General features: G+C 40.0%; 3 protein-coding genes and 2 long non-coding RNA genes across 6 annotated transcripts; 2 read left to right on the plus strand and 3 right to left on the minus strand.

The window, feature by feature from the left end:
- Positions 1–961: 961 nt before the first annotated feature.
- On the plus strand, positions 962–7,276 carry LOC139778706 (uncharacterized). The gene is made up of 3 exons (XM_071716781.1): positions 962–1,474; positions 2,738–3,535; positions 4,341–7,276. The coding sequence occupies exons 1-3, from the start codon at positions 1,402–1,404 to the stop codon at positions 5,003–5,005; spliced, it is 1,536 nt and encodes a 511-aa protein (XP_071572882.1). The 5' UTR covers positions 962–1,401; the 3' UTR covers positions 5,006–7,276.
- An 804-nt stretch (positions 7,277–8,080) lies between these two features.
- On the plus strand, positions 8,081–17,246 carry LOC139778704 (uncharacterized). 2 transcript variants are annotated; one of them, XM_071716778.1, is made up of 5 exons: positions 8,083–8,438; positions 10,680–10,778; positions 10,841–10,972; positions 11,380–11,767; positions 12,050–17,246. In XM_071716778.1, the coding sequence occupies exons 1-5, from the start codon at positions 8,379–8,381 to the stop codon at positions 15,643–15,645; spliced, it is 4,275 nt and encodes a 1,424-aa protein (XP_071572879.1). In that variant the 5' UTR covers positions 8,083–8,378; the 3' UTR covers positions 15,646–17,246. The 2 variants fall into 2 exon arrangements, with proteins under 2 accessions (XP_071572880.1, XP_071572879.1); XM_071716779.1 differs by lacking the exon at positions 10,841–10,972 and having other exon boundaries at positions 8,081–8,438.
- LOC139778714 (uncharacterized) lies at positions 8,430–9,996 on the minus strand. Its single transcript, XR_011719648.1, has 4 exons — positions 9,862–9,996; positions 9,463–9,640; positions 8,891–9,182; positions 8,430–8,567 (listed from the first exon to the last, which is right to left on the minus strand). It is a non-coding gene; the product is annotated as an uncharacterized lncRNA (long non-coding RNA).
- Positions 10,528–12,424, minus strand: LOC139778712 (uncharacterized). Its single transcript, XR_011719645.1, has 3 exons — positions 12,301–12,424; positions 12,040–12,208; positions 10,528–11,497 (listed from the first exon to the last, which is right to left on the minus strand). It is a non-coding gene; the product is annotated as an uncharacterized lncRNA (long non-coding RNA).
- On the minus strand, positions 15,983–19,913 carry LOC139778705 (coiled-coil domain-containing protein 102B). Its single transcript, XM_071716780.1, has 7 exons — positions 19,588–19,913; positions 18,331–19,064; positions 18,023–18,251; positions 17,656–17,865; positions 17,299–17,573; positions 17,122–17,216; positions 15,983–17,059 (listed from the first exon to the last, which is right to left on the minus strand). Exons 1-7 carry the CDS (start codon positions 19,690–19,692, stop codon positions 17,037–17,039), a joined length of 1,671 nt encoding a protein of 556 aa, XP_071572881.1. The 5' UTR covers positions 19,693–19,913; the 3' UTR covers positions 15,983–17,036.
- Positions 19,914–25,778: the final 5,865 nt, after the last annotated feature.

Here is a 25,778-nt window from a genome sequence, read left to right on the forward strand (position 1 = left end):
TTCATAGATAAGCTCGAATAAGCCTCAGGAAGATTGGAACCTGATCTCTTTTTTTTTTCTCTAATCGCCTTAGGACACGCGTTTCGCGCAAAGAGCAAGATACTATGCAGGCAGCGGGGCTTTTTGGTCGACGATTGAATGAATGCCACGCGAGTTAGTCAGCATCGCGGTGCTAAATTCGGCGGACGCCTGGCGTCGCGCCAGAAGAACCACCCAGCGCACCAACCTGTGCTTCTACCCTGTAACTGTTGAAATGGCGCCGTTATCATATCTGCTCGCCATCGTTCTTTGTTTAAATAACGCTCTAGACAGATGAGCAGTGCTGGTTTCATCGAATTTGTTGAATATACGACTGAAGATTCACACACTGCAACAAATATATATATCTCAATCAAAATAAAAAATTCCATTATTATAAGAATTTACAAATTAAAAACTAAAAACGCATTCCATTAAAATGTTGTATGTAAAAAGAGTAGCTTAAGATTTTAACATTTAATGCGTATGATCCTAATTTTAACATTTAATGCGTACAAATCATTGTACTTTAATTTAAAGATCTTTTAGACACATAAATAAAACAAATCCATGTGTGTACTATATTAAAATATGCTACAATTACCTATTTCTCTTATTATCTTTGTTACTTAGTTCTTTTATCGATAAATTTATATAAAGAATCACCATACAATCATAATACCGTAGTGTACCGTACAATTAATTTCGTCAATTTGCATTTGATTCAATGATTGCTCCAATTGGTAGAATCTAATAATGGGCGATAATGAGACGGGACAACTTGTCGAGAGAAGATAAGGGTAGTTAGCAACCACCCTGCGTGAGCCGTGTGGGGCCGGCTGTGTTCCTCCCGCGCAGTCTTTCATCCGCCCCCTCCTCCGCGGGTCGTACGCACTCGCCACGCGTGTCGCACATTGCCGACACACCAATGGGACCATTACATGCGCAGGAGGGAACCGGGCGGGCACGCTTCTGAGGCGCGTGCAGCTGAAGAAGAAGAAGAAGAAGAAGAAGAAGAAGAACAAGAAGACGACGACGACGACGAAAAGCGCCGCGGCGGCGGCGACGGCGGCAGCGTTGGAGGTGGAGAGCGAGGGAGGTTGCGTTGCTATATGTAGCCCCGAATCTTAGCCGGGGCAACTATTGCGCCCGAAATTGCCGAAGCGAACACAACCCCCGTGCGTCACTCGACGTACACGCTTCCAAAACGGATCGTAATCCTTCCTCTTGATACCGTGTCCATCGGTTCTACCTCGTCTACGCGTTGTCACCCCTTTACTATAAGTAGTAGTCGGTGCGATTGTTGGTGTGTTAGTTTGTGAATCTTGAGTTGATAAGCATGACTTGTGTGCTCTGAGGAGAAAAATCGAGGAGACGAGGAAGATGCCGCGAGCGTTCCTGATCACGCATCGCAGATACAACGGTGTGGAAGAAGAGATCGCAGGATCTGAAAGAGGTATGTTAATAAAAAATTTGCAAAGCGTTAATTTAATTAATTATGACTAATCAGACTAGAATCTGAAAATTAAAAATTTGTAAGAAAGAGTACTTTTAACTTGGTAATCAAATTATCATTTTATTATAGTTGAATATCGTGATTTATTTCACCTATCAATTAATAAACTAATTTAATTTACCATAATTTTCTAAAGCTATTGGGTAATTAAGTTTAGCGTATTTGAGAATATCGAAACGTTGATAATTTGAAATTAATTTTGGCAAAAAAATTACGATAATTGAATTTAATTGTTTATAAATTCTAGTTGATATATAATTTTCTCGTGCATTAATCTTATTACTTATACTGGCATTAATCTTTGACATTTTTCTCTTTTGAAAAAAATTGTTATATTTATCATGTAATTCTAATATAATAATTTAACATAAAAACAATAAAATATCAATATATTATAAATAGCAAGTTTAGCTTAAAAATTCTTTTAGCATATTAATGATAATGATAATGTCGCGGATAATTTTTCTGCGTCAGCAAAGTAATGTCTAAGCCATCTATTAAAATCACGAAATTCAATTCGGTTATTTTCACAGAAGAATAAAAATCGCGACGCCGAAATCTCGATTTTTTTACACGCGACAATCAAAGTCGCCTCTTCCTCGATTGAATTTAAAAACCGGAGAAATCTACTGGTCGTTGCTTCGCGATCAAGGTGGTGTGTCGCGCGGATTTAAGAATAGGAGACGCTAGATGCGTCACACACGCCAGGGCCCACCGAGACGCATACCGTCGCGATGCCGTCAACCCCACCGCAGGCAGGCGAGCTTCCTTACGCGACGCAACGCGTGTGCGTACACGTACGTGGTACTACGAAATACATAGAACAAACGCGTTGCGCGCGCTAGGGAACGACGGGCGTGCGGGGGTTGGTGGCGTAGCTACTCTATTTCCGTTCTCCCCGAAAACGGAGCAGCGTACGAAGCCCTGCTCCCGAAGGTGTTTTACGAGTCGACGCCGGATTTCCCTGCTTTCCGTTGAGATTTATTGGAGGTGTTGCATTTGAAATCACGTTCCGTGCGATATCCGCTGAAAGACGTAATCAAAATAATACACTTACTTTCGTGGAAATAGATAACATAATATATAACATCAGATATAAATTGCCAAAAAATTGTCGATTGAATTAAAAATTGTCAATCGAAACAGATTTTGCTATAATATTCTTAATTTGAATACCAACCCTTTGTTTTCATTTTCATACAGATTTCAGCCCCGAGAGAAGCGTGAGACTGGCCGATTACAGCGGCGGTCAACCAACTTCCGATGGCGCCAGCGAGTGCGGTAGTGAGACGTCGTCCGAGTGTCCCGAGGAGCTGTACAACCTGACGAAACTGGCGGAGGTGAGCCTGGCAGCGGCGGCGGGCACCTTAATTCATCACAGCAATGTCATCTATCAGCGACCGGCGTCGCCCAGGATCGCGCAGTATCCCGCGGAGGCGAGTAGAACTCTTGGGTCTCGGCCTACTGTCCAAGTGATGGGAAACCAGGACCAAGTCCTGGGCGAACGGACGAGACTCTTCTTCGAGCGGATTGAGAGCGAGAGAGAGATCCTGGAGACTCGGTCCGGGGAGAACGCCGCCTTGGAGATTCGCCTCTCGCCGCGGCATTCTCCTTGCTCCTCGCAGGAGGAATCGTGTCACTCGAAAGTATCGGTCGTTCCCGATATCGGCGTTGATCCGGCGTCCGTACCTTCGACCGCGTCGATCCAAGGTCACAGAACGGCCGCCGTGGATCCCAAGCCGGAGGACAACGAGGATCACGAGTGTCCCGACTGCGGCAAGAAATACTCGACCTCCTCGAATCTGGCCAGACATCGTCAGACGCACAGATCGCTGGGCGATAAAAAGGCCAGGAGGTGCCCGCACTGCGACAAGGTCTACGTCAGTATGCCGGCGTTCAGCATGCACGTGAGGACCCACAATCAGGGATGCAAGTGCCACTATTGCGGCAAGTGTTTCTCCAGGCCGTGGCTGCTGCAGGGACACATACGCACGCATACAGGTATGCTCTTGATATCGCTATGCTCGCGAGTCCAAAATCGCTTTTCCTCATAATTTATTTACCGCCTTTCTTCATAACTTTGACCATAAACAATTATATAATTTACTGTAACGGTACATCAGGTATCTGGAAAAAAAAAATTAATAACTCTCCCTATCAGTTTAATTTGATAAAATCGTTCGACTCTCAGAGTTGTTTTTTGTCCATGACCGATTGCCTTCTCTTACAATAATAGATATTACGTAAATAAACTAAGAAAAACTATTTTGGTGAGTACGATGAGTACGGTTTAACGAGCTTTCAATAAAGATGAATGCAAATTAATCATTCACGATGTGATTTTGGCACGCTTGAAGATACGGCACTATTTTCAACTACAAATTACAGATGTGCAACTGTGAAATCGGTTGACACGTAACAACATATTCCCATCCTTCAGTGTGCTAAGAAGTACATTAAGAGTGATTAATTGAGATGTTCAACCGAAAAAGCGCAAATAAAAAAATGTGAAATATATTATTTTATATTTCACTTTCTGCCTTCATATATATATATTCTTAAACAATTTGTTTTTTATTACATTCATTTTTATATATTTCATATTTCTGTTGTTAAAAGAGCATTTAAATTTGTTTACTAGTATTCTCTTTTTAAAATAAGCTCTTCAGTTATTCAAGATTTCTCAATGCACGACATTCTTTTAAGTGATTACTTTCAATATCTATCACTTAAAAGAAAGCGTAGTTTTGGCGAGATTAAGTCATATATATAGAGATATTTTTAATAATTACTTCCGTTTTTTCAGGTGAGAAACCTTTCAAGTGCACCATTTGCAACAAAGCCTTTGCTGACAAGTCGAACTTACGAGCTCACATACAAACGCACTCGAACACCAAACCTCACGTGTGTGGTCGTTGTGGCAAGGCTTTCGCCCTGAAATCGTACCTCTACAAGCACGAGGAATCGTCCTGCATGCGTGCCCATCACCGACCGTCCACGGACAAGCCCGATCAGATCGAGCAGCAGAGAACATCGTCAACGGTGAAACCGAGTGCTCCATTATCGTCCTTGAATAGATCGCAAACGACGTCGTGCGTCACGGCGTCGCCCACCAGCGTCATAGTTCCTCGATTGGGGCACGAGCGTGACCAGAAAGACTCGTCGTCGGCGTTCTCCGCGATCATCAGGCACACCAGGACGTCAGACGCGGCGGCACCGTCGAAACGACCCTGCAGAGAGAAGACACCTTCGGACGATCCAGAGAGCCCCGATTTGGTGACTAAGGATCCGGAATACGTGTCGAGAATGGTCATCAGAACATCGGTGATATCACCCAATCCGGAGCACCTGCATCTCCGTTTCGAAAATGACGTTAAGAGTTCCTCGACTACGTTCGATTATCCCGATCCGACGAGGTCCTCGTCCTTTTCGAGACCCGCCACGATGACTTTGAACCTGGCCATCGCTTGAAAATCGGTCGATACCTAGCGATCAAATCAAGTTGGTCAATCGATAAAGAGAATTCATTTGGCTTCGTACTTATTTTAGCACGAATTTTTGCGAGATTCACAAAACTCGATTGGAAATTTCAATTAGATGGGGATTTCAGGGTATTCTAGAACTTAAAACAACTCGTTTTTTTTTGTAGGATATTAAAGCAAGTTTAGAAATTTCTTCAATTATTCATTAAAAAATCAATCAAAACAATCAGATTTCGTTGCTTACAAGATTATACTACTAATTGTAAGAGATTTAACTGAGAAATTGAAGAAAATTTGGATTGTTACAGCGACTGTACAGGATATCACAAAATTGCTAACGTTCTTTTTAATCATAAGCTTTTTTGACTTTAAAACGTGGATCTTTTCTCATTGACAATTTGATTCAAATTAAAAGATTAATCTTATATGCGATTACTGATTGATGAACAATTTCGATTCGTTTGCACAATATCAAGGATTGTGTGATTGTATGACGGTCAAATTTTCTTTTATCGCATTAATTCGTCTTAATTCTATATAGAATTAAACAAAGATTACGTCTGATAATGCTGATAACATTGCGAATTAGAAAGAATCGATAGAGTATTGTGTATGACAGATATTATTCCAAGCATCTTCCGAATTAGGGACCATCTAGCAATTAGTCATAATAATGTTAAATTTGTAAGCGTGTTTAATTTAGCGCGAATCACATTGATGTAAAGTCGTGCCTTACATAAGTATCGGGCTGCGTTTTAGCATGCACGCGACTCGATACTATGATATAGTCCCGACGGAATTGGCGTGCACGGATGAACGCGTGGAAAGAAATTTTCGAGAGCGTCTATTAAACGCCAAACTCGTGACCTTATCTATTTAAAGACGTAGCGTCGCTATCGCGCGGCGTTAAGCGATTGAGATTGATCATCGACACGGACTGAACTTGCAGTGCCATCGTGTTATTATTTTAGGATTAAATGGGATTCTCTGAGGCTCTTCGAGGCAGCTACCAAGCTATGTAAGATGTAAATACGTACGAATGACAGGTGCGCGAAATGTAGCGAACCCCAGAGTTCGAGGATGTGAAGATATCTTCGTCCTACATGACCGAGTGGAAAGTTTTTACGTTTTATCGTATAATGTACGATCGTAAGTTGACGAAGAGAGCGATGCAGCATTCGCCGTGGTTCGTTGTTGCTTTCGAGAAAGAACTTTCAAAAACGCAACCGCACGTCTCGGGATGCAAGTTGGACGTTCTCAAAAGCGAAGGCGTGTATCTGTGATTCGGGATTGCGCAACCGGAATTGCCGCAAAAAGTCGGCTACAGGCAATGCGATCACCTGCCAAAAATATATAGAAATAAAAATATATATATATACATACAATACTATATATTTCATATCATAGAGATAAGTTTAGACCCAGTGGTCGTTTACTAGTGTACCCACCTGTTATGTGATGAATTTTGCTGTATTAATTCTATACAATTAGAATATCGTGTGTGTAACGTCCAACGAACGTTATCCAGCCGAGCGCATCGTTCAGAGCCGTACTGTAGGTTGCCAGCAGCGAATTAATCATAGCGGCGATAAATAAGCCTTCTTCTTACGTTTGTTTGCGGTGCCAGAGATTGGTGTCCGGTCAGAGTGTCGAACTAGTCGAATCCGTTTCGCCATCGTGAACGCAATCTGCCGTCATGGAAAAACTTGCTTTTAATTCATCGTCGCGACGAACGATTATCTCCGATTGACGATATTAAATGTCCCCTTTTTCAAGGATTGAACGGACGGCAAGATCACGCGGATTATGCGAGCGGCGACGGTTATAATAAAGATTTCGTGTAGGTGTAACAATGTTTTAGCGCATTACAAGATTGACCGCCGCGATTCGCCGAGGAATCCGCTCGAGTCGTAATAATTGTAATTAATTGACGAGCGATTCGGACACACGTGCGTCCTAGTCATTCGATAGATCGCCCGTGGACGAGAATAGGGATCCCGATCTAGCGATTAAGCACGTAGTCGCGTTGACCACATGTTGTAAATAGCATTCCCACTTTTACGTATTAGATTTTAGTTGCGCGCGTGAAGGAGAGACGTTGGACGTAGTCGTTTTTTTAGATAACGATTTATTACAACCGTTGTATTATACGTGTTATTTGTACACCGGAGTGCCTATGCGAAACATTTATCCACATCTTTTTTTACGAATTATAAAAGTTTTGTCTATCGAAAGAATAATACACGAAGTGATACATGTACACGTTCAGACACGTTTGAATTAACTTTTTGTCCTCTCCCGTCCAACATTTCAATTCCTGTAATCCTTCCTCATCTCTGTTGCGCGATGAGAAATTATAAAAGTTGCATTAAATAATTTAATTCTACGCCTGTCGGATTGCAACACGCGCGTTCGTATAAAGCTTTCCGTTCAATACACTCTCTCGTTTCGCCTTTTTATTTATTGAACTCATTATCGCGCCGATGAACCATGCGATCATTAGCTACGCTTGGTAGTAGGATAAACAGCGACTAACTGTGTTTAACAAATAGATTGGACTTCAGTAATTAGGCCAACGACAGCGAAAGTGACTAACTCGATAAGACAAGTTAACTCAATGTCGCTTGCGATTGATGCATATTTACGCGGATTTAGAATAGAAACGAAAGAATTTTTGTACTTGATCAAATGTTATAAATTAAATGTTATTGATTAAATGTTATAAAGTAATTTTTATCAATAACGCAACTGATAGGCTTGATTATTCATCTGTGTTTTAGCCCTAAACATAATTTATTATAAAAAATATATATAATAAAATAAAATATATACGTATATATAATATAATAAAGATTACCGTGTAATACATATAAAATTGCGATAAAAATTTTTTTAAAGGAAATTTCAAATCTGTCGAGTTATTCGGGGTGTTTTTTGGACTACTGTCTAAATAAGCAATAAATACGATAATGATATGAAGAATCTTCTTTCTTTTTAACACTGCAATTAACATAGGGTATCTTCTAAGTCAATGACGGCCATGGGTGCATATCTTTCGGTAATGAGATCCGCGACGACAAGACGAGACTAAATGAGATAACGTGATACACACGTCGAGCGTCTGTACGCACTTACATCACGACGCACATTCCCGGAATTTCGTTCAGCACGCGATTCCTACTCCCGCCTCACAGCCACATGGACCCTTACGATTCTAAGCGGCGCTTCGTGGGACCGACCACGACGGGACCGAAGAAGAGGCGCAGCGGACGAAGCGAGTAGAGTCGGTGGGAATCTATTCCAGCGGAGTTAGAACATTGTCGAGACGTCGGTTCGCGGAGATCTCACAGAAGGTTCGAACCATGCGGCCGTACCTCATCGTCCTGATCTTCCTCGTGAGCACGACACTCGCGAGATACCATGTAAGTTTTTCATTTCCCTCGCGTTTCACCACCCGCTTTTTGTCACGCATTCAACAATCGAGATGCAAGGTCCGCAGTGCATTTGAAAAATCGAACCAAGTTTGTGTGAATCGACGCGCTTTTGTGTATCTGTAAATAACAACACACGCTAACAGTGAATGAATTTTACAAAAAATTGTGCACTATCTAGAATAAAAATTGTTAGCTTCAATAATCGACAGCAATATTCTTTATTTTACAATAAATAAGTGAAACACGACCGATTAATAATATCTAGGGGCTTGCATAAGCTCCATGTGAGCTTTAATTATTCTTATCAATGGACTCATCAGTTTGTTAATTTACACATTTTATTAGCGTGTCGATCTTTTAACGCGCAAGATTTTGTGGACGATTAACAGGCACTTCCGGAGAAAGTGCTCAAGTTTTTGTCTGACTGTAAAAAAACTGACCGGGTCGTCGTAGATTTGTAGAAGGTGATGTTTAGATGTGTCCGCGTATGCGTGAGTCGCTTATTCATCAATTCGGAGTAATAGATAGCCGCTTATCTCTCGCCTTCTTGCGATTTAGGACACTTCGAGTCGCCGTGGTTCGCGCGGCGTTATGAAATTCAGCAAATCGCCGACGTGTATCATCTATCCGCGACGATAAATGTGGAAACGCGATCTCCCGAGTATCCCTCTACTAGCCGCTTCATTCATACGTTCCGCAATACGTCCAGAAACAAGCCGAGTCGTGTAAAAACTGCAATTTCAAAATGATTACAAATTACAACTGTATTCGCGTAAGAAAACGCGCTTTTACATGAATATTCGCAATGATTTCGACCAGGCTTGGATTAACTTTCCAATAAGCAATGCCAGCGGATTGACAACAATTCGATCAGAAATTGCTAACAAATTGACATCGACTGTGTCTGCATTAAACTCGCATTTCACTGATAGAGTCCCCGTTGACATCATTTAATTTTCAGCTGGTTTTTCTTTCGTTCGTTTTCTGCCGCCAATTCGCTGTCAAAATATACCTGTAGGTCTCCGATGAAATCTGCTCCCAATAAATCAAATGCGTCAAATGTAGCAAGTACGTCAGAGTCTGCTTCTTGATTTCTGCCGTCAACTTTCGTAGACAAACTTTTGCTGTACTCTCAATACTATTTAATGCTAGATCCTGCATTAAATCTGTGATCTTTCTGCCGATAAAATCTGAAGCAACAAACACTTTGCAGAATACGTTGTCGACAGACTGGACTCAGTTTGGTCGGCGATTAACTCCGACCGGCAAAATAGCTCACGCGGTAAAATTTTGGACCATATAAATTCGTAAGAAAGTTCTATATAATAACATTATAGAAGCTAAGTGTAACTAGAGCCTGCGACTAGAGAAGACAATTGCTCGAAGAAAGATTTAGGAGGTTAAAGCTCACAAGATAAGAACGGATGATTTACGGATCGCCTCGGCTCGTTCTCGATCGCGACACTTTTTTCACCCCCTTTCGTCAGAGCCGTCAGTGCCGTTTTCCACACGGTACCACTTGTGACAGTCTCGAGATCAATCAATGCCGAGGTACAATACAATTGAATACAATAAAGGCAACGATCGTGGCAGCCTTCCCGCCTTCCCGCGGCAAGCGAATCAGCGATGTTCCTTTCTTTTCCCAAGACGAGATTGACACTAGTCGATACTCGATTGAGAGGAGAATCGAACTGAAGCGAGTTGCAAATTTGAATTTCATACGCCAAGTCGGAGAACCTGCCGCGCACTAATTTAAAATGACTCATTTCAATTTTATTTACCCCGACTTCGAATTAGATTAATTAGAAGATCCTAGGTCCTAGAGAGTGCAAAATCGAATTCGATTATTTTTCGAGGATCTCGGGGAAGCGAATTCTAATTTTTACCTAATCATTTATCGGATTGTCCTGTGTGGAAAGAGAAGTAAAATCAGATACAGATTTCGAGATGTTATAATATAAGATCAATATACAATAATAGTATACATTAATTATTTATAATAATAAATTATTATTGTTTACATTACTATATATTAATTATTTATAATTTGTATCAACGATTAATATATATACATATATTATTATTCTAACAATATTTTATTATTATTGTTCATACAATTATATATTAATTATTTCTAAATGGTATAAACTATAAGTAATTAATACATATTATTATTCTTATTATATAATTTTCAATATTATAACGTCACTTCAATATTATTATTTGTAGGAAAAGACGCGTTTCGATCGATCTGTTCACGAGTATGAGATGAGAGATGCAGAAAATAATCATGAAGAGAAACAATGGTCTTTCACTGACGACGTAACGGTAAGCGATTGTGTAGTCTTAATATTGAAATACGCCGATTAAAACTGATCCTTTCGAAACAGCAATTCGTTGCGTACAAGAGCAGGAAGGAGAACGATTGCTATCTTGAAAATATAAAACAGAGTCAGAATGTGTCACGCAAGAAGCGGCAATCCAAGATACTCTATGCGTCGACAGCCCTCACGAAACTGGAGGTAATATAATAAGTTACCTCCATGCCCATAATAAGTTATGGCACGTTGAAATTGTTATAAATCACAATATAATAGTTCTCTACATTTCTTTTAACAAATCTTTACATGTGCATATTTAAAAACATCAGAATTATGTTTTCTGCTATTTCCTACTAATAATTGTAAATTTATTGTCAAGTGAATTGTCAAGTGAATTGTCAAGAACAATATGTAGCTTTAAATTAAGTGTATCATCTGAATTTAGTTCCCTTGACAAGTATTCTATGTAATCATATTGTCATAAACGCTTAAGAACTATACAATAAAAATAGGATATTACTCAAATAATTACGTGTAAAAATACAATAATAAAGTATGTTGTATCAGAAGAAAAATATATTAACATCTAAATTTAATATTCTGAATAGGCGTGGCGACTTGCTGGAGGTCGAATCGCTGATTTCTGCAACGGACGCGATATCCTTTTGTTACAAGCAACCAGACCTGTGCCGGGGCGTACTCTCGATCCTTTCTTCAATGAAATACCTGTAGATGAAAATGATATTTCGTCAAAACGCGTAGCTGATATCGTTCTAACACCGCTAAGAGCTCGGACGAAACGACAGATTCAGCTCGAGCAACGAGAAAAATCAAACAAAAATGTCGATCAAATTCGACAACGTCGACAAACGAATCAGTTTCGAGGGAAGTTTCGTGGACAGACGCAATCTCAATATCTGAATCTCGGTAACGATGAAAAAAAAGAGGGCAAGGCCGAAGCCGAAGCTACTCAGCAATCTTCGCGCGCAGTAGTTAGTAAGTATTTAGACTTTTGACATTTGATTATTTTGTGTGCTACTATATTAGATATTTTTTATTAAGATAAAAAATAAATAAAAACTAAAAAGAATTGGTTATAGAAATTACAAATAAAATTAATAAATAGAATTCTTGCAACATTCTTAAATTTCTATGATTCGAGATTAGAGTTGTGAGATATTATGGCTGAATATATAAATAAGACTTTTGTTAGAAAAAAATTTATGATTATTATGTTTCTTTTTAGTTATTTGTATAAGTATTAATACTTCTTTTCAGGTGGTAGTCGCGGTATGGGTCAAGCGCAAAGTATGTCATCAGGTGGCACCGGTTGCGAAGATTGTCCTGGATATCCTGGATATGTTGGATATCCTGAAGGGAAACCGGATGAGATACAAGTTCCACCGATAGGTACTGGAACACCTGGTATTGCACAACCTGGAACAGGAATCATTCCTGGAGTCACAACTTACCCTGGCGGGCAAATAACATATCCAACTGGAGTGGTTCCTGGGGAAGTTAGCACCTACCCTGGAATTCTCCCTGGAAGACCAGGGACTTATCCTGGAGGTGTTCGTCCTGGAACTGTGGTACCAGGAGCTGACGCGAGGTATCCTGGAGGTGTCCGTCCTGGAATTGTGACACCAGGAGCTGATGGAACGTATCCTGGAGGTGTTCGTCCCGGAATTGTGACACCAGGAGCTGATGGAACGTATCCTGGAGGTGTTCGTCCTGGAACTGTGGTACCAGGAGTTGACGGGAGGTATCCTGGAGGTGTCCGTCCTGGAACTGTGGTACCAGGAGTTGACGGGAGGTATCCTGGAGGTGTCCGTCCTGGAATTGTGACACCAGGAGCTGATGGAACGTATCCTGGAGGTGTCCGTCCTGGAATTGTGACACCAGGAGCTGATGGAACGTATCCTGGAGGTGTCCGTCCTGGAATTGTGACACCAGGAGCTGATGGAACGTATCCTGGAGGTATCCGTCCTGGAACTGTGACACCAGGAGCTGACGGGACGTATCCTGGAGGTATCCGTCCTGGAATTGTGACACCAGGAGCTGATGGAACGTATCCTGGAGGTATCCGTCCTGGAACTGTGACACCAGGAGCTGACGGGAGGTATCCTGGAGGTGTCCGTCCTGGAACTGTGACACCAGGAGCTGACGGGATGTATCCTGGAGTTGTCCGTCCTGGAACTGTGACATCAGGGGCTGACGGGACGTATCCTGGTGGTATTCAACCTGGTACTGTGATACCAGGAGGTGATAGAACATATCCACCTGGAACTATAATCACAGGAGATCGTGGACCATATCCCATCCAGCCTGGAGGAGTCTTACCTGGTGGAGTTGGGACGTACCCAGGTATGCAACCTGGAGTCCAACCGGGACAAGGTATCTATCCTCCTGGTGGCATCGTAACTACTTCGGTGGCAACAGGTTCCACTACTGTCACTGGTGTTGGAACTTACCCAGTTGGTACCGCACCTGGAACAGGTTTACCAAGTGGGACATATCCGGGAGTTCCTGGTACAGGAACTTATCCCGGAACTGGAGTCTATCCTGGTGGTGTTCGACCTGGTATTCCAGGAACGAGTGTCGGGACATATCCTGGCAGTGTTGTCCCAGGAGGAACAACTCAAGGAGTTTATCCTGGTGGTGGACAGCAAACTGTTATATCCTATCCCCAAGGTATTCCATCAGGCACTTTACCTAGTGGAGGTCAAGTTCCTGGTACGATTACAAATGGTCAAGTGGTTTACCCAGGTTCTAGTGGTACTATTCAACCTGGCAAAATTCCTGATACAACAGGCAGTGTAACAGGTACTCAAGTTACGTATCCAAGCGTTACATACCCTGGAACTATTCCAGGTACATATCCTGGTGGTGCACAACAAATTACTCCTCCCGGTGGTACCTTATATCCTGGTCAAGTAATCTACCCAGGTGGCCAAGTGCCAACTTATCCAGGTGGCCAATATCCAGGCACGGGTATCGGAATTCCAGGAACAGGAGGTGTTCAGTATCCACCAGGCACAACAGGAGGGACTGGTGTCACTGGGCAGTATCCTGGTCAGCTTCCAGGCGGAATCAGTGGTCAAGGAGGAGATGGTCGTCAATATCCAGGAAATGGTTATCCGGGAATGGTTGGAACTGCAGGTCCTGGTGAAGCTTCGCAATATATACAAACTGGCGGACCAGCTAGACTGGCGGGTGTGGCGGATGACGGTGCCGAGTCACAGGCGTCAAGTTCCGTACAGCAGGCGGACTCAGGTACTCAAGCAAGCGCCTCGGCTCAGGGTAAATACGGATCAGGCACAGCTCAGTCGCAAGTCACAGGAACTTACAGCGGTTCCGGCACCTTCTCGGCCCAGGCTGGCACCAGCGACGCCAACAAGAGTGCTCAAGCCGAGGTCAGTGGCGGTAAAGAAGGAGCTGCCAGCAATGCGCAAGGCGTCGCCGGTTACGGAAAGAGTCAGACGCAGGTTCAATTGGATTCCGACTCTGGAGCTACCTCGACAGGTGCTCAGAGCAGCGGCTGGAACCATGGTACCAATTCGCAAGTGCAAGCAAGCTCCAAGGGCGGAATGGCGGATGCTCAGGCCAATGGTGAAGGCAATACTTCCAGCCAAGCGCAGATCGGGTTCCAGCCGTACTTGAAGGACGACGATGAAAAGGTGGAGAAGCATGCGAGGCCATTTCGCGGTAGCGGAACGGCGTCGGCTCAGAGTGGCACTCATCGAGGTCAGTCCCAGTCGCAGCTGCAAGGTTCCTTCCAATATGGGATCACGTACAACGGCGCAGCGCAAGCCGGTTCCGGATCCGGTGCCGCATCTTCGCGGAAGCCTTTCAACTTCACCGACACCGAACTCTTCAAGCCCTTCAAACAGTCTCCTCCTTTGAAGCGACCGACAAATGTTGACAGCGCAGCACAATCGAGTCCGTCGACAAGTTCGAATTACGACAACAAACAGGACGAAAACAAGCAGAATCGCGAGCAAGGTTTGCAAAGCAGTTCAACCTCGAGGCAGACCGTCGTCCTGGCTTCCAAGAACAATCTGGACGACGCTGCCGACAAGAAGGTGCTAGCTACCGAGAAACCGCGAACGGACGACACGACGTACGACGAATACGACGACGACTACGCGGATGAGGACGATTATCCTACGACAGCGGGTTCGAGGTTGACAATCAAAGAGAAGTTCTCGGGAACTTTTCCGGGTCCGAGCCCGAATCATCAGAAACTCGATAAGACCTTTCAGCAGCAAAGTCGCAGTCAGTCGCAGACGATACAGGTCGCTAAGGGGAATCAATACAACGTTCACGTTAGCCAAGACTCAAACGTCCCGCGAACGGGTGATACACTGCAACCGGGACAATCCGTGTCAGGATACACCATCCCGCCTGGATTCCGTGGCCGAGTGATGTCGACCTCCGGCACAGAGACCGTTGCTCAAGGCGACGGCAAGTCCCAGTCGCAGACTGTATCTTTGGTACCAAAGGACTTCAACAATACCAGGCCACCGCCCACGGAGACTAGATCGCTTCAGACAAATTACGAGCGTTACGTTGGCCGACATACGTCGAAGAGCCAAGGATCTCCCGTTAATCAAAACACATCGTCCGATAAGCACACGAGACCTACTCCGGCGATAGCGGCGAAGCCGAGTTATTACACCGTGACCAACAGTTTCGCTGGCAAGATGAACGGCAACAATGAACCGAGAAAGTACGAGCATCGATATTACACAAAGAGTTCCACCTGTGGATATTTCACGTTCTCCTGCAACGTCGTGTACGGTTCCAACGGTAGGACAAAAATCTGCAAGCCGAAAGTGCCGACGTATCCCGATGGCAGGCCTATGAGGTGTTGAATCACCAAAATATATATTGGATGCAACGACAATTATTTCTGTAAAGCATCCTGCATTTTTCACTTCGTTGTATAGTATAGTGGAATTTACGTGACTCGCTTAGGTCGTAGATTAGGTCGTATTTGACTAATTGCTTTCGTGCGCGTCGACATTGTAACTCACTCTATCATGAATTCGAGTAGTACATTCCCTCTTCAGCAGCTTTCAACAAGTAAAATAAATGTAGAAGTAAAACGAATACAATAGAAAACTTTCGTTCCTATGGATTAGTAAATAAAGACTATAATCTTTCGGGGAATCCACAGGATTGAAAGTTGGACGGCATAAATATTACGTGTACAATACTACAATTTCTTTATTGAGGTACTTCCAAATTATTGACTGTATAGCATGGTGAACATGTTACATCTCGCTGCTATTTATTAAATTTTATCAATAAAATACATTTTAACTAGAAAAAAATCTTTTTTCGCCTTCTTCTCACTGGTTAAGAAATATAATTCACGATAATTTTCTCAATTTGACATAAGTGATTGTATTGTATGAAAGTTTAGATTTTATCTACAACTCGGCATATCTGCGACATGCACCCGCGGATATACATGCAGATAGAGTATTGCTTCAATTTATGCTACATAGATTTTCGGTATTGACATAAAATGTTCAGTTATAAATATCAGGTATCGTATCTTGTACATACTGTATCTCGCTACTCGATTTCGGCAGTCTTTTGCGAGACGAAAAATACATGACGAAACAAAATGTTTCATTACACATATATTTCGTGAACATGTATATATGTATGTTTATATATATATACAATATCTTTACATTAATTAAAAAAAAAAGAAACGTACAAAAGAAAATAATGCGGAATGTGAACTGTATACAAAATGCAAATTGATGACAAATGAAAAGAGGAAAGATACTTAGTTCATAATTTACAAAAGTAGAAAAACGAATATGAGCGACAATGAAATGATTATGTACAGGAAACAATGATAAAAATAAGCATGATCTCTCTGTCATGACTGAGTAACTATTGAACAGCAAATACTGCAGGTGATCCATCATTCATATTGTTCAATAGATAATTAAAATTGTACGTTATCGATTATGACACATAAATAATATAACGCAACATATATTTACATATATGTTTCTAGAAGTATTGACGTGTTCATTGTTGAACATAATAGGCGCGTAGCACATGATAGTTATTCGATACGTACAATTCATTCAGCGCAGAGTTAAAGATTAAAAACAGAAAAGGAAAAAAAAACTGTTGTCAAGTACTTGTTCTGTACTTTAGGCCCGCTACGAGATCACCTATCCGTTTGCATCTTCGCTATCTGACTTAAACACTTCATCGCTATCGACACAAGCGAATACTAGGCTTGTTGCCGATCGTAGACTGTAATTTCGTCTAATTATTGTTTTATCGATTCAAAAGCGACGGCTATATTAGTAACGTACCTTCAGTGTATTCATTGGAATTGTTGGCTTGAAATTCTTGCTTGCCAGTCCCGTCTACTTCAGCATCCGTTGAAGTTTCGTGTGTCTCGTTGTTACTGTAATAAAGTATATTTTTGAAGTTCTAATGTGGAAGCTCGTGAATTTGAGCTATACATACCGACTGATTATCCTGCTTACCTATTTCTAAAATGTTCCAGTTGTACGTTTGCAGATTCCAATTGCTCCACAAGATCCTCGTTGGTTCGTTGCAGTTTTCGTGCGGTGTTCGTAGCAGCGTCAACTTCATCCTGAGCAGCGGCCAACTCTTTCTTCAATTCCTCGACTCTCGCTCTCACTCGCTTCACCTCCGCCTCGTATTGCTCGGACCGTCTCATCGCGTGCGATAACTCCGTTGTTTTCTCTGCCAAGGATTGTTTCAGTGCCGCCTGATATTGCTTCACTTCAAGTAATACCTACGAATATCGCACGGGAGAGATAAAGTAATAATAACCATTTTAAGAAGCATTATTAATTTGATAAGATTATTGAACGGACCATGTTGCGAACTAGAATTTCATGCTGCAATTGTCTCGTATCTGTGTCGGCCGTAGATACCGGCCGTGGTCGTCGCGATTCTATTCTCTCTTGCAGCTCGTATAATTTTAAGCGGAGCAATTTGTTCTCTCGTTCCAAAGAAATCTTCTCAGTTTCTAGTCTCTCCCTTTTACTCCACTCTGCTGCATTTTCAGCTTGAAGTTTCTCCAGCTAAAATTTTGAAATATAAAAATGTAAAAACACATCTACATGATATAATATAATAATATATAAATGTGAATAGAAGTAAACAATTAACTTAACTTTTTCAATTATTTTTAAACAAATAAATGTGACTGCAAGTATTTATATAATGTAAATGACTTACTTCTGTCCTCAATTCCGTCAAACGACGGTCCATGCTCTCTCCGTTATTTGTATTGTCTATTAAATCTGCTATATGTTCGTCACTAAGTTCGAGTTGAAAACGTTCTTTTAACTCTGATAGTTCTCTCATCGCACCGGCTCTACTCTCAGATAATTCCTCACATTGCTCCCTTAATTGTCTAACTTCGGCTTTCAATTTTTCCACAGTCCGGTGCAGAGAATTGTTTTCCCTTACAGAACAAAAGTAAAATAAATTTATGTGCGATGTAATCAATTAGTTTTGTGCATTGACATTCATGCAAGACTTACTCTCTTTCCACAGAAATAGTTTTCGTTGCCTCCTCCAACTTTATTTGCAACGTTGACATTTTTTGAGTTACAGACTCCTCATTATACATATCTAACGGTGATTGTTTCTCTAGTCCATCCTTTTTGGCATTACTATCCGCGACTAGTTTTGTGATGTTTTTATCTAGCGAGTTACTGGGACTTTCCTTATACAATTCTACCGCGTGCTTCGGCACAGCACCTTGCAAGACGTACTCCTCGATATCCCTTTCTGGCAAGATATTGTGAACTCCCGAAGCGATATTCGATGCTTCATGCGAATTTTTACAAGATAGCATATCCCTTTGTGCACCCAACGCTTCGCTGGCTTCGATGTTATTATAAAACTCTAGCTGCTCGTCCAACCCAAAGGTAGCTCTCAATTGCGGATCTGATTCCAGAATGGTAAAGATCTGTTGGTCAAACTGTCCGGCGTGTTTCAAGAGTATCATGTGTATCTTTTCCATCTCCTTCTTCAGCTGTTCGTTCTGCAGCTCCAATTCTTGAGATTCGTGCTTGAAAGTATTGGTATCTTTGACGGCGATCTCCAATTTCGCCCTCAGAGCCTTTGCCTCGTCTCTAGCCGCATTCCTCTCGTTCCTAACTTTGCTCCATTTCTCACGCCAATTAGCAGTACAGTCGGACCACCATCGCATCGTCTTCTCCATCTGCGCCGCTCGCGCCCTTGCCTCCTCGAGCTCCCGCTGTCGTAAGGCCTGTTTGATGAGAAAACATATGTAGCAACTAATCGACAAACTGGTAAAAAAAAACAATACTATGGCCAGCCAAAGGCTCTCAGAAAATGCCATTTACAATCAATACAGGCTATTGAAAGTTTTAATTCATGATCATACATATATATAAGGCAAAATTAAGATTAAATATTAAAAAAATCTGAATATTGTAAAGTATTAAATAACGTTCCGATTAGCCTATAGAGGAAAATAAATAGTAAATAATGGCAGTAGATAGGTAACTTCGCTTTTACTCATCTGCAAAGTGACCACCCTGAGAAATGAAGTGCTCATATTATGATACTTTTGCTGCTTCTTTTCGCAGAATACACTTGAATATATGACATAATAATACGATACGCTTATGACATAATCATGTCATGTCAAACAAAAGTAAACATGATGTTATAAATAAGAATAGGACGCGACTAAAGCTACATAACGTTAAGGCATTTATAACTGATACACGACACGATTTGGTCTGCAGCGTCCGCAGAAAGTCTACCTCTTTGGACTCCCACTCGCTGTCCGCGTAACGCGACGAGGACGGCACCTCATGCTCCCGCATGTATCGTCGCGAGGAGGTCCCGCTTGTCGTCGACTGTGCCATGACGCGAGTAACCTAAAACTTTGTTTTCGCTGACCGTCCCCTCGGGCGAACTCTCCCCCAAACGTTGCTCCTTGCCTCCGCGGTACCTCCAGGCACCGATTTAATGCCGATCAAGCATTGTTCCTCTCTCGATTGCGCCGTTTAAATGCCAGACTCGATTAAACAACCAGATATTCTTCCATGAGAACGGCCATCCGGATCATTCCGTTCCAGCGGACGTATACTGAGATACTGACGCGCCGCCTGAGAAAGTGGACGTCAACTACGTCGTTACGCTCGGTAACAACGGTACACACATGGTTCGTGTCCGTGCTATGGTTCGTGTCCGAACTACTCGTATACGTGACGTAAAATATAGATTTGCAGTACTGACTTGTGTCTCGCCGAGTGCCTCGAGTCTGGAGTTGGCAAATCGAATATGCGCTATACGTTACATTTGCGTTTATATTTACAAATTTTTATATTTATAAATAAATAAATAAATAAATATATATATATATATAACTTATATTTTGAGATAAAAATATTTCTAAAAATTTACCTTGTAACTGGCTTTTCTATTTCTCTCTGAAACTTGTCCGCGATACGAATTTTGTTCCCTCGCTGCGAGGTTCGCGCTCCTAGCGGTCTCTGCTGATTGGCCAGCATTTGAATAAACAATAGTTATTTCAACTTAAGAGAAATGTTGTTTTGAATATTTTACTTGTTAATATTTTAGTTTCTCGTGTAATACATTTAATGTAACACTTACGAAGTGTATATTAATACATTTTATTTTGAGTTATATTAACACATAATATTAATTATTTTAACTTAAAATGTGTAATAAAAACATTTGATTTTAGTAAATTTGATTATTTTGTATGTCAAAGTTTACGATTATTTGAAGATTTACTTTAACTTTTGTTTATGTTGAGATTTTTTGAAATAATTATGTTAAAAGAACTCAAAATAATATTCAATTTCTAAATGACATACATAAAGTGTTAAGTTATCACGTTGACATAAATATAACACATGAAAATGTTACGAAAATAATAACATAACTGTTGTATGTTAATTTTTACATTGAAATAATAACCAAATCTTGGTAACGCAAGAAAATTTTAACATATGGACGCACGATTTTTTACTGTGTATGAATGTGTTTCATAAAGTTTAAAAAATATTCTTTTCTGCAATGTAAAATACATAAATATTCGTACGGTCTGTGATACAAAATATCTTATATGATATTTTTAGAAAAAGAGAAAAAGAACGAAACATTTTTTTACAAATTTTAATAAAACGCATTTAGTATGTTACAGGAAATCACAAATATGAACATGATTAGCACGGCAGAGCCAAGCCAGGACAAGACATTACAAAAATTCCTTTTTACACTGAAATGACACCGAAAGCTTACCAATACGCTGATACGGCGGCAACACCTACTTCTGTACAATCTCAACCACCTTTCGTTACCTATATGCAAAATCCATACAGAAGTAACGAGGAATTATCGGCAACCAATGAGATTGTCGATGCGCCATATATATATATGACACAAATGACAAACCGTCCCCAAATTATAATTTTAACGATTTATATAATTATCCGAGGTATTGGAACAATGATTGGGGCAATGCAGGGGAAATGGAGGATTTCTTTATCCAGTTCAAGAAGAAAAACGACACAACTTCAACGAATGCTCCAAACAGAGGGGATCTAATCTATGTCCCTAATTATGTACTTTTCACAAGTAATGATCCCGAGAGCACTTTTCCGATAACCACTGGAGATAAATGGAAAACAATGATGCCTTGGGATCCATTTTACTTGCATAGGGAGAACGCTTATACTCGAATAAGTGTCAAAAACGAAAGATTTAAGGACTACAAATATACACCACCATTTGAAATGTTTCCTGGTATAGTAGAGTTTTCGGAAATTTTATCCTAAAATTTCGGACGACGCACGTTTTTGGAATTTTTGAACGGTTTAGACGACGCACGCTAGCTCAGAATTCCGAGCGAACGCTCAAATCAATACAAATATTTGGATTATCCTACGGTTATCGGACGGCTGTTGATAAACTGAGGCCCAAATGGGGCCTAAAACTACGTTTCTAGAAACTTCTAGAAAACTTCCCCCCTTAAGACACGTAGGAAGTGGTGAGAATCTTGCGCGGGGGGTTCTGGACATTTCGGGTATAAAAAGGGCGGAAAATGCCGCGAAGCGACACAGTTTTCGGCTTAGGGTCTTTTACTTCATTCTCGAGTTTAATCGTTTTTCTAACTCTTATTCAACTCCACTGAGGAATCGCGTTAGTCTCATCAAGTGAAACTGTAAGAGCAATACGATGTTCTCGCATCGAGGATTAGTGAGTAAACTTTTCTGACATATGTTTTACATTTATTTAATATTTTTATGAGTTTTTAACTTCCGGAATTAGAACTTTTTAATAATAAAATTATATGTCATCAGCATTAGAAAGAAATTTTGTAGAAATCAATAAAACGTTTATTTCTTTTCTGCATTTTATTACTTTTCCTCTAAATCGATTTTTATATTAACAAAATAATATTCCATAGTAAATGCATAAATATGTAATCTCTCTTCTAATAATTTTAAATTATTAAATAAATAAATAATTTAGGGAACAAATTTCTGCCATATCGAACATCTGTTCGAGAATAATCTGCTTAAAGTTTCCTTAATCATTCCAGTTCTTAGCAGTGACAATCTCGTTAGCAAGTATCGCACTTGCCGGCGTCCTCGTTCAACCCGGCTATGAACATGAATACGATAGCAATCCACGCTATTTGCAACATCAGTCTGTTTCGCAGCACTGGATACCATCTCTGATTGAACAATATCGCGCGGAACAATTACCGGACCAAGAATCGACGCGATATCTCCCGGGAGTTCAGACAACAGAAAAAAATGAAGATCCAAAAGAGGTAAAGCGTAAAAGAATGGAAGAATCGAGGCATAGAAAACAATTTATCTACCATATGGGCGGAGGCCGCTCTCTTCAACCCTTGATGAATGCTCATTATCCTATTACTTGATCTGATGAAATGATATATGTTTCATTAACTTAACATTCGCAATATTTTATTTATATTACTATCATTTAATTGAAAGTTCAAATTTTATTTAATTTGATATTTTTAAATGTAATATTTAATTCAAAACACCTATATGTAACACCTAGCAATTTGTCTTATGCGACAAATATGTACGTCACTGTATTATTGACAAACAGCTTTTCTTGGAGTAATTATAACACAAACGCTTATATTTATCGTGTTTTTGTACACGAATTGATCATGTGTGTAAGTCACTAAATATTTCAGATATTTCTCCAGATGATATACAACCGAATGATAAAATCACGTAGATCAGATCCTGCAAGCACAGAATCCAGTAAATCTAAGATTGTTGCACATGACAATGATGTGGCCGCGAAGTCGCCCTTAACTGACGTCAAACATCCTACAACCATCGGCTCGTTACTTTCAGAGTCGGTGTTATTTTTATCCAAGTATCCGAGTATCCGAGAACTATCCAAGTATAACTTGATATTATGCATTGCCCCATTCCTGAGTTCAACTATTTCATCAAGAAACATAACATTTCCAAGAGACGACCCTACCGATACTAATGGTAAATATTCGAAAAAACAAGAATAAAATTCGACATCTTTAAATAATAATGCACCGCTTATCTTGAAAGTCGTGTAATAGCTTACGAGTTCCAATGAAACGCGAACGTAAATTAACGTATCGATATTAATGCGAATTCAATGTAAACTGTTTGATTACAGATAAGCGTGTGGAGAACTGTCAGATCGAGAAAAACTTCATGTTATCCATTTTTACATTCCTGGGTTCAACTATTTCATCAACAAACATAACACTTTCAGAACACGAGCCTACCGATACTAATGGTAAATATTCAAAAGAACAAGAATAAAATTCGACATCTTCAAATAATAATGCACCGCTTATCTTGAAAGTCGTGTAACAGCTTATACGAGTTCCAATGAAACGCAAACGTAAATTAACGTATCGATATTAATGCGAATTCAATGTAAACTGTTTAATTACAGATAAGCGTGTGGAGAACTGTGAGATCAAGTATAACTTCATATTATGCATTGCCCCATTCGTGAATTCAACTATTTCATCAGCAAACATTAGATTTCGGGGTACAGTAATACACATTCTCCCCTTTCTGGGAGTCAACAATTGAATCAGGAAAAATAACAATGAGACGTTAATTTTTATAAGCATATATTCTTCCTCCTTTGTCCGCTTAGTAGACGAACTTTTATATACGATTTTCTAAACAAGGAATAAAATGTTTTATTACAATATTATAAATCTATGTGTATGTACTAATTCCGTAAACGTAAATATTTTAATAAGACCATGTTCTTTTCGTTACATCTTTAACATGCCATAAATCTTATCATATCATAAAACTCTAAATAAAAAACTATTTAGACTTACTCGAATACATTAGTAATTTTAATAATTTTACACTGTTGGAAAATTTTTGTAGTTTTGTTAAAAAAAATCCTTGTTAAAATGTTTGTGTAAAATAATCAACCCATACATGTGTAGATTTAGCATATGCCTGCTATGTTAATTAAACTTTACAAATTTAAAATGTAAAATTATTAAAATAATTTAAAAAATATGTTAAATTAACACAATTTGAACGTATTTATTAAATGTGTTAAAATTTACAGAAAAAAAACGTTGATTTTACTCCATAACTGAAATGGGAATAAAAATTGACAGAAAAAGTGTTGATTTTATCTTACAATCTTAACTTCCACATAAAAGTTATATGTTAATTGTACACATAATTAGCCTCAAATTACGATCAGAATTACATTTCCTTTTGTTGAAATATTTTAACGTATCGGTGTTACCATTTAACACATCCATATTATGTTAAATTAACACAAAAATTTGAGTGAACCGTTTGGGACATGTGATTATATTTAACACAAATTTTCCAACAGTGTACTATAATCTTTTAATCCTTTAATCCTTTAAACTTCTAAATACGTGTTTAAAACAGTTATACGGAAATTAAATTTACTGTATTAGCATGTACCGTTTCAGGATGAGATTCAAATCTCGGGAGAAATAATGGAAGATTAACATGCGGGTTTTCGCCAAAGCGCACGCGCATAGAAGTTAATCAAAATATATATGTATGTATTAAAAAATCTTTTGCAAGCTGGCTTAGGTAAACTCGTGCTACTTACGATATAACGCAAGTACACACTTTCTTTTAGTCAGTTAGAAAATGTAGCAATTTGCATCAAACATTATATTTTCAGAATGCGTACATAAACAACATACTTTTTTAAAAATTTAATCCGATGACATCCGTACTTTTTGTTTCGGGACGATTTTGCAATGTGCAACTGATGAATGTTTATCTTTTGTTATTTTTATTGACGGGGCAAACATCGCAATGTTTGAAACGCGATAAAAATTGGTCAGAGAATTATATTGCTTCCTCATAGAGGGATAAATAAAAATTGAATAATAATAAGTGTATATATAATAAGTTTAAATCTAAAACATTCTGTATATCCTTTAGATAAGTTAATTAATGAGAAGATAGTTTCACGATTAAATAAAAACCGATAATATTCGGATTGCATATCCAAAATCATAAAGTTTCATCATGGAATCAAGAGACACGGTAGTGTCTCGCGCCAAGTACGTACGCGAACTGCGAAGCGAGACCGCACAGTGACTCTTTTACGCGACGTGACGAGTTGCGAGTACTCGAGATGTTGAGATCTCAATAACGAGTGAACGAATCAAGTTCTAAGTAGGCTTGATCGATACCTTGGGGTCGATTTATAAAGAAAAGTGTTTTTTTCCCCCTTATGTGCCCTACGAGCGGAGATATATAAACACACTGGAGCACTTTCACTAACAATCCCAACTTTGACTGTAACCGGTAAGCGCACACAGCGATGAAACGAAAATTCGATTTCAGATAATTTGCCAGGAGAGTTTTAATCGAGCCGAACGCGGGAATCGAGGCGCCACGTCTGTAAAATATGC

Source organism: Temnothorax nylanderi, unplaced genomic scaffold (assembly GCF_030848795.1).
Source record: "Temnothorax nylanderi isolate EJ_2023f unplaced genomic scaffold, tnyl_v1.0 TNYL_tig0193_pilon, whole genome shotgun sequence".
Classification (NCBI taxonomy): Eukaryota; Metazoa; Arthropoda; class Insecta; order Hymenoptera; family Formicidae; genus Temnothorax; species Temnothorax nylanderi.